Source organism: Apium graveolens, chromosome 5 (genome assembly GCF_009905375.1).
Source record: "Apium graveolens cultivar Ventura chromosome 5, ASM990537v1, whole genome shotgun sequence".
Taxonomy (NCBI): domain Eukaryota; kingdom Viridiplantae; phylum Streptophyta; class Magnoliopsida; order Apiales; family Apiaceae; genus Apium; species Apium graveolens.
This window is the reverse complement of record NC_133651.1, coordinates 294,938,692-294,947,709: the sequence shown is the minus strand read 5'-3', so window position 1 is coordinate 294,947,709 and position 9,018 is coordinate 294,938,692. Positions and strand designations below refer to the sequence as shown.

General features: G+C 36.1%; 1 protein-coding gene across 1 annotated transcript; it reads left to right on the top strand.

Annotated features, from left to right (window-relative positions):
• The first annotated feature begins 7,653 nt into the window (after positions 1–7,653).
• LOC141659172 (CASP-like protein 1E2) lies at positions 7,654–8,907 on the top strand. Its single transcript, XM_074465932.1, has 2 exons — positions 7,654–8,012; positions 8,450–8,907. Exons 1-2 carry the CDS (start codon positions 7,765–7,767, stop codon positions 8,778–8,780), a joined length of 579 nt encoding a protein of 192 aa, XP_074322033.1. The 5' UTR covers positions 7,654–7,764; the 3' UTR covers positions 8,781–8,907.
• The last annotated feature ends 111 nt before the right edge of the window (positions 8,908–9,018 follow it).

Sequence of the window (9,018 nt, the reverse complement as noted above, 5' to 3'; positions counted from 1 at the left end):
TATTTTTAAAGCCTGGTGATCCTTTGAGAAAGAATAATAAATATGGTGCAAGAGAAACGAGATCAGTTAAAATTCGTTACTCCGGTCAGGAGATGAAAATACTTTGTCAATTTGTTAAATTCTTTCCACACGGGAAAAAAGCTTGGCGCAAACTTGTTGGTTTTGGGGTAAACCATAATTGTACTCACCTGTCTATGTTCTGGGAGCTTCCTTACTGGGAGGTACTTCGTCTTCGCCATTGTCTAGATGTCATGCACACTGAAAAAAATGTATTTGACAACATATTATATACAATTTTGGACAATGGTGATAAATCAAAGGAAAACCTTAAATCAAGAAAGGATTACAAGCATTTAAATATACGAAAGGAATTATGGATTCGAGATGATGGTACAAAGCCACATGCAGAATATGCTCTTACAAAGGAAAAAGTCGATAAATAATGTAAATGGCTCAAAGATTTAGAACTTTCAGGTGGTTGTAGCTCGAACATAGTTCAGTGTAGCAAGGAGAAAATAAGGAAAATTTAAAGGTATGAAATCTCATGATGGTCATGTATTTATACAAAAACTTTTGCCTATTGTTGCTCGTGACCTTCTTCCTAAGTCAGTTGGTGAAGCTCTTATTGAGTTGTGCAATTTTTTCAAAGATTTATGCTCTACATTGTTGAAGAAACGGGATCTTGAAAAGATGGAAAAGGATATCGTAAAGATCTTATGTAAACTTGATTTGATCTTTACTCCTGGTTTCTTTGATACAATGGAACATTTACCTGTTCACTTAGCAATAGAGTGTAAGCTCGGTGGCCCGGTCCAATATCGGTGGATGTATCCCTTCGAAAGATACTTGGGTAAGTTGAAACTAACAATAAAAAACAAAGCCCGTGTGGAGGGCTCAATGGCGGAACGCTATGTCGAAGAGGAGCTTGTAAATTTTTGCTCAATTTACTTTGAGCCGGGTGTGCCAACTATACATAATCGGTTATAACGTAATGAGGCACCACGTCAAAATCATAATCCGCATTTATTAGAAGCTTATACATATCCAACGAGTACTATTGGAGCAGAGAAATCATAATCTGATGATGATATTTTTGCTTAGTATGCTTTTAGGTTGACCAGTTGATTTGTTTTTCTTTTCTAGTATGAACGGTAGTTAGATTAGTTTGTTAGCAATTTAGCTTTTTATTTAATAGGTTTCTCGGGACTAGAGACTAGAAATGTTAGACATGCACGTGGATGGGGTATAAGAACATATATCTCTCAATAAGCATCAGAAATTAAGCAAAGAAAGGACTGTATAGGAAAAGGGTAGAGTCCCTTGAAAGAGGGTCTCTTTAGCAAGAATGATACATGGAGCAGGAGTCGCATGCTCCTTGGGTAAACCAAATTTTAACTCACACAAATTTTCTGGGGTAAAAACACCAGAGTCGTCCTTTAAGCCCTTATACTTTTCTAGAATACCCTGGGCCCTAGCTAGTTCTTCGCCTTCCAGGGGAGATTCAACAGGCATATAGGGGGAATCATTGATGTCAACGCTTCAGAATACTCCTGATGATAAAGAATGTACACACTCGCAGTTGTGCGTATGAATTGGGTGTTAACTGGTGAGGGGCTAACCCATATAAGTTTAGAACTTCAAGGAGAAACGGGTGTAAGGGGAGAGAGAAGCCCTATTTGAAGAACTGGGTTGATATCAATGTTTTTGGAATAGACTGGCATGACTGAAGGTTATCAAAATTCTAGCACCTTTCGTGGCGTTGGTGTACCCCACTAGATTGCATCCAGGGACTATTTTGTCTGAAAGGTTGTCCAGGGTCATAGAAGGTTTTAGGCAATCATATGGTTTTGGGGCTATATGGGAATCGGCATCATCCCCGTGGGAAATAGCCAGCATCTAAAGCAACCTCATTGTCAAGGGGTTCATCGGGAATCAGGGACTCAGTCTCCTCAGTAAAGAGTTTTGTCCTATCTACGGGGGTATTCTGGTTACGGGAATCTACTTCATCATCAGAGGAAGCCAGGTCGACAGGACTATTACCTTTGGAAGAAGAGGCCGTTCTTAAGGATATCTGGGCTTTTAGAGGGTTTAGTACCTTCACCTTAGAGCGAGTTTGGCCACCTACAGTAGAGGCTGAAAATAGGAAGGCTTGGGATAAGTTGACGGGGACAAGGGCATCGCTAGTTGTGTTTTCAGATGAAGAGAATACACCACTCATAAAGGAATCCTTAGAGTTGCTAGAAGCCCCAGAGGTAGACATCTGCGAAAGAAAAAGTAGAGTAAGTTATCTACTCCAAGATTTCTTACACGACGTTAAGAGGGGGCTTCCGTATGACTAGTGAGAGAAGGATGTAGGGGTATCTAGTTTGGTAAGGATCCAAAAAGGCAGGCATGCATAAGGGATATAGAATACAGGGTCCTAGGGGTCTAAAAGATATGCGAATACACCTGAATTAAGGGGTATTGAAGACCTTGGTTTAACCCTAGGAAGGGCATACCCCTAATTACGCCATGAGCAAAGGACCTAGAGATCTACATGCCAAACATCAATCTAGGGTATGAAGATCAGTCGAAATTACTTACAATTTCGGATCTACAGGGTATGAAATAAATAAATACGAGACCACAAACACAATCAACAGTTGATTTATTCATGCATATATGGAAAAAGAGAGAGGCGGAGGAAGGTGAACAATCACCGAAATATAGGGCCGATTCTGGCCAATATTCACTACGCGAAAATAAACACTAACACGAACAAAAAACAATCAAACGTTCAAGCATGCATATCGTTTCGGTGACCGGTAAGGAACAAAATCAACACTGAGCATGCAAAAAGGTCTAAACATTCACCCGTATATGTGCATACATGAATATATGTATAGGTGTATGTGTGCGAATATCCATGAGTACGAACTAGAGAAACACAGAGATAAGGAGATGATGTGTTTTACCTTTCGGACGAGGGAGAGAAAAGCTTGGTTGCGGGCTTGGAACTTGGACGGGGATCAACTTCTTCTTTGGTTTCTCCGGGCTGGAAGTCGAATAAGAGCTCTCCTCTCTTCCCGAATTGTTCTCTCCTTTTTCTCCTAAATTGTGTGCTGGGATTTGATAAAAAATAAAGAAAGGAGAGGTGTGGTTTATATGTGTGTATGTATATGAGAAGTTGGAGGGTTAAGGAAGGATAATTGAATAAAGGTGATTAATGGATGCGTGAATCTAAACGGGATTTTAAACTTTTAATATAGCTATTTCCTAGGGAAAAGAGTGGAATTATGAGTGATTTAAAGTGTTTTTGAATTTTAAAAAATCAAGGATTTATGCATCGCAAGGACTCTAAATTGAAAGGGATTATAGATTAATAAGGATACAAATTTAAATTTTGTAGTAAAATCAAGGGAACAACGTGGAATTGTCGGGACTATGTTATGTGATTGGCAAGAAATCTAGGGCATGGAAATAAGGGGGGATTATCCCAAAGCCTCCTAGCCCAAGGTGTATAGAGTTATACGTAGAATACCCTAGAGCCTACAGCATGATAGCTAATTGTAAAAAGGTTAAGTAGGGCTAATTTACGTTTTTTATCAGGGATATGGTCATGGGCTCGTGAGGAAGGTCCCATGAGGGGTTGCATACGGTAAATCCCACAGGGTCTTATGAAAAATAGGGCTAAGCAATGAGAAGTATTTAGGTTCCCCAAGCATACAATGACTATAGGGAACCGGGGGTAGTTGTTTGCCTAAAATCAGCCATGGGCCGGATTTATGGCCCATAGAGAGAATTGGGCTTTGTGGATGGCAAAACAGGGGGTATTGGACCCGAATGGATTATTATCGTGGGAGTATAGGAAAGATGAGGATTACCTGTCCGAAGGGGTATTAGCAAGAGGGAGCTAGGAGCATACTTGGTGGTAACCTAATACCCCAGGGTCTCTGAAATATGCCAAGATACTAGGGTATTCGGAGAAGGGCACTTAGCTGGGCTATGCAGACAATGGTAAGAGGCCTGTAGAAGCAGTGTTTCAGTTAAACACGAACTCCACAATGAGATAGCCGGATGAATACGACTCCTAACGTATTGCAACTACATGTAGACAGATTTGTACAATATAAGTATAGAACACGCATGTATTTAATGGATAAATACAGTGATAAAGGATAAATAAGGGTTAGAAGTGTATTAGGAGTAGGACTCTCTTATTCTAACCTAAACCTAGTTGGATAAGGATCAAGAACAGCCCGGGGCTTGGGCAAAAACGTGGTTAGCTCATCTGGAAAGGAGTCCTACGGCAAATAGAACTACATGCGGACTTGATTCCTATAAATATAGGATATGTAGGCCATTTGCGGGGTTACACACACGTTTTGTCTACTAATAATCGAGTAGAAGCATTCTGTGAGATCTCCCGAGTACATATACGATTGAGTAGGAATTATTCAGTCACTATATCTCGGAAACCTTGCAAATTCAGTCCAAACACAACCTTGCTCGCCACCGGTTCCGGCGAGTCGGGCGTATACAGATATCGCGAATAGGCCAACGATCAGGCCTAAAACCCGACATACTTCCCGTTATTTCAGCGATTTCCTCCAAAAAGTATTACCATTTTTCTCTCACAACACATATTTAAAAAATAAAGCATAATTAAATGCCCCCTGCTAATGTATATGGAAGTAAATAAAAACTAATAATTTACTGAATAGAAATGACAAAAATTACATCTTGAAGTAGTTCTTTGCATTATAATAAGATTATCAGGTCAGAGTAAAATTATATCGACACTGCAGAGACATAGACAGATAGCATAATGTGCAACCAGTAAGTATGTAAACTGTATACTACGCCATATTGGTCACTTTTTTTTAAGTTTTGAGATTTAGAGTAGTAAATGAAGAGAGATGAGGAGAGTGTAGTCATGAATTGACAAATGATTGTTGCAGTTGGGAAGATAGACCTCCAAATTGTGGCTGCTGAAGTAACACGATTTGTTTAGTCCAAACAGCTCGTCAGTGCCTCCTGCTCAAATGAGTACCAACATCACAGTTATGGTTAATATCTCTTTCTTTTTATTTTGGAACATGTAACCTGATTCATTTATTCAATTCTACAAAAAAATTCCTTATTTTTTTCTAAATCTTTTAATTTTTTGAATAATTAGATCTATATGTCTTATGTCATACGTATTTATTCTAACAAATCTCGGTACGAGTGATAATCGAATCCAAAATATTGAGACGACAAAAGATAAGTTTTTAACACATGAGATATCTCATCAGTCTTGGTAAATATTTGAAAATTACTTAAAATCATTAATCTTAAAAAGTACTTTAGTAAAATTTGAGTAATTGAGACTATTTAACTCATTTTTAGGTGTTTTTTCGATACGGCTCTTTATCATGTCTTCTTGCAAGTTCACCTTTAACATTAAAAGTTGCTTCGATTTACACCCCGTATAGCCGGTAATTGTTACATCAGGAATAAAATTGGAAAATTCTGATTTTCAAAAACAGCTCTCCGTATTCTTCGAATTTTCAGTCTAAATTAAAAATTAAATATATGAATCGAAATGCAAATGACAAGCGAAAATTATTTATAATATTAAATTTTGTGAAATGCGTGAAACTCAAAACCCCAATTCTAAGTAAGAACCCTAGAATTGAGTTTTTTTTTTACCTCTTTTAGTGATTTTAAGGTTAGAAACTTTTAGAATTTGATGAGAGTTTCAATTTAGTTAATAGAACTTGAGATTTTAGCTCAATAACACATTAAAAAATATTTTTTGATATTTTGAATTCGAAGTTATGAGTTGCATTCTATTATAACCTAAAAGTTAATAATTTTTTTGCATTTTATCCCTGACCAAACTAACAATTTTAACATAATTTTGTTCTGGCCGTTGCAAAATGAACCAAAATTTACTTAAAGGTGCAACTTGCAAAAACACATAATATAGAATCGAATTGAAAAAATGTTTAAAAAAATAGGCTACGAAATGCCAAGTACTCGTAAAGTTTACTTTCTAAGAGCAACTCCGAGAGTTCCTTGCTCCTCGATCTCCTAAAAAAATTATTATTAAATAAGTTCCTGGTGAATTAAAAGATAGAAATTTATCTTCTTGCTCAAACAATCCTCCTCAAATTAATCTTCAACCATTTTTTATCTATATTTTGTATCTATATTTTGAACATAAATATGTAACCAATATGTTGCATATGTTATTTATAATTGAACACTACTAAACACTACTACTAGCTTTTCTCGTATGTTTTCAATGTTGTAAGAGAAAGTTAAATAATCTAATTACGTTTTTTAAAATAATATAAAATATTGAATTTTAACTATATAAGATATTATTTTGATAAAAAAACTATGTAAGATATTATCAAATTTTTTGTCTACATAAACTTTTTAATTCTTTTCCTCATAAATATTTTTTTATTATAAATCTTTATTAATTTTCAAAATTTGGTTAAAGAAAAATGATGTTGACATAAAAATTAAGAGAATACATATATTAATAAAAAATAAGGTAAGGAGACGGAGAAAATCCTAAGTTTGAGGAGGAAATCTTGGTTCCTAAAAATTTGAGAATAATTTAAAAAAATTTTGGAGTTAATTTTCATTATATCCTCTCTAAATTTTAATTTATGAGTTGGATTTATGAAGGTCTTGAAGTGGTGCTCTCAATATATTAACTAGCTAAATCTAAATGTGCATGAAATGTGAACCAACGGAAAAATAAGAGCAAGTACGTAAGAAATGGTGAAACGAAGACAAAATAATTGATGAGAGGCAAGTCAACTTAGTAAACCCCATGACCCCTGCATCCATTTATATGTTCCTATATTTTTCAAAAAACACCAAATCTAGCAGTTTGTTAAATCGGCGGTTTACGTTGCATGCTTGTCAAGTCTTGATCCATTAATTTCCTCTTCGCATCCCTCTCAAACAGCTATGCTCACTAAATGTATGTACGTTTCTGGACTCCATACTTTCCGTTCCCATTCTCATAAATAATGAAGTTGCAAAAAAAATAAGTGAAATAGCTAAATGATGCAACTCAGTCAAGTCCACCTCAATTACCTTATCAACGGTTTGACTGATTTATACTCCCAATAATGTCGACTCATTCGTTTTCTCAAATAAAAATTACTACTTATATTATTTGTGTACAGCCGGTATTCAGATTAACTAATGCGTGTTTTAACTAATTCCGGAGAAACTAGCATAACAAACTAGCGACATAATATTTCATGTAGTTAGTCAAATTAAGATAATCATTTTTGAAGAGTAATATTGAATACTCAATTCTTGAAGTATATCACTTATTACGTATTGATCTTTTTAGTCGAATTAATGTAATGTCTATAACTAAGAACAAATATGCATGTGTGATTGTTGAAGTGCAAGTGTGCAACAAACTAATATATTTTTTTCTAGAAATACCTTTTCATTTGGTGAAAAGTATGAACAAACTAATCTTGTGTAATCTATAATCTATAATCTATATACAGAAAACTATTGCATCCATATCGCTGGTCCTTAAATAGTTCAACTAATTATCCATAGCAAAAAGACAATCAAATTGGTGCTCATTCAGTAACTCACACACTGACCACACAAGCACATGTACATATACAGCCAACAGAGCTTCCTTTTCACACAAATGTATTAAATCTCTTGCATAGAAATATGCCCACTATATAAATCTCTCCATCCTCTCATATCTCCCCCATCTCTCTCTCTGGAGTTTGTGTTGCTAAAATGGAGACGGAAAGAATAAACAAAGTAGGGGTAGATGAAGAGAAGAAAGATGTAGGAGTGGGAGGGAGAAGAAGAGTGAGTTGCACAGGCTTGTTTATAAGGTTTATGGCTTTGACGCTATCACTCGCAGCTGCTATCATTCTTGGAGTTGATAAACAGACCAAGATCGTCCCCATAACCCTTGTTTCCACTCTCCCTCCCCTCTACGTTCCCGTCACCGCCAAGTTTCATGATCTCTCTGCCTTCACGTACGTTTTCAACATCTCCCTTCCATTTCATATTTTAGATGCTTTCTTTTGGTAATGTTATACTAACAAATTTATAAATAAGTGTTTCTTTGGCACCGGCTTATATATAATTTATAAGTTACTTATCTGATATCCCAAACGAGCAGTAACTCCATGTGAAAGTTCAATATTGTACATTTATATTTTTTCAGCTTTGACGGGATTATAGACTTCACTAGCCGCTACGTAGATCCGTCACTCCGAACCCATGAGTTCGGTAAAAGACAGTTTTAACAACCTTTTTCATGTTGCTAGGAGCACAAAAGGAGCTAAAGAGTACTTCATACAAAAAAAAGAAGAATATATTTTTAGTGATTCCAAATTATAAGATCGAGTTTGTCAAATTTTAGAAGACTCACATATCTGCTTAGTAATAAACTTTTGTAATATATATTCAGATATTTTGTGGTGGCAAATGGTATAGCATGCTCATATGGAGCTGTGTCATTGATCCTAGCATTGGCAAATAGAGGGAGCAATAAAAGAGGCTTGACAAATTTAATTGCCATATTTGACATAATAATGGTAGCTGTCCTAGCTTCAGCAAACGGGGCTGCTGCGGCCGTGGGGTATCTTGGCCATGAAGGCAATGACCATGTTCACTGGAACAAAGTCTGCAATGTGTTTGGGAGATTCTGTAACCTGGTTATGGCCTCCGTCGGGTTTTCGCTGCTGGGATCATTGTTCTTCATCTTCTTGGTTATGCTTGCTGTTGTTAAGAGCCACTAGCATCATCAAGCTTGTAGTTTCTGGCCTCTTAACTTCTCTGTTTTTTTGCCATTCGATGAAAAATAAAATTGTGATGGTTTTTATTTCAGTTTTATGTTAAGTTTGTAAGTTTGGTCTTCCTCAGTAATTATATATGTGTGGTCAAGTGTCAACAGATCAATATTGTGAAACTAACATTAGGCTGATAAGATTGTTCAAAGTGGTCATCAAGGGTAGCAAATCAGGTTGATCAAATATA

Coding starts and splice junctions, on each gene's coding strand:
- LOC141659172 (XM_074465932.1), top strand. CDS start 7,765: ATGGAGACGGAAAGAATAAACAAAGTAGGGGTAGATGAAGAGAAGAAA. Junction 8,013..8,449: donor CATGATCTCTCTGCCTTCAC/GTACGTTTTCAA, acceptor ATATATATTCAG/ATATTTTGTGGTGGCAAATG.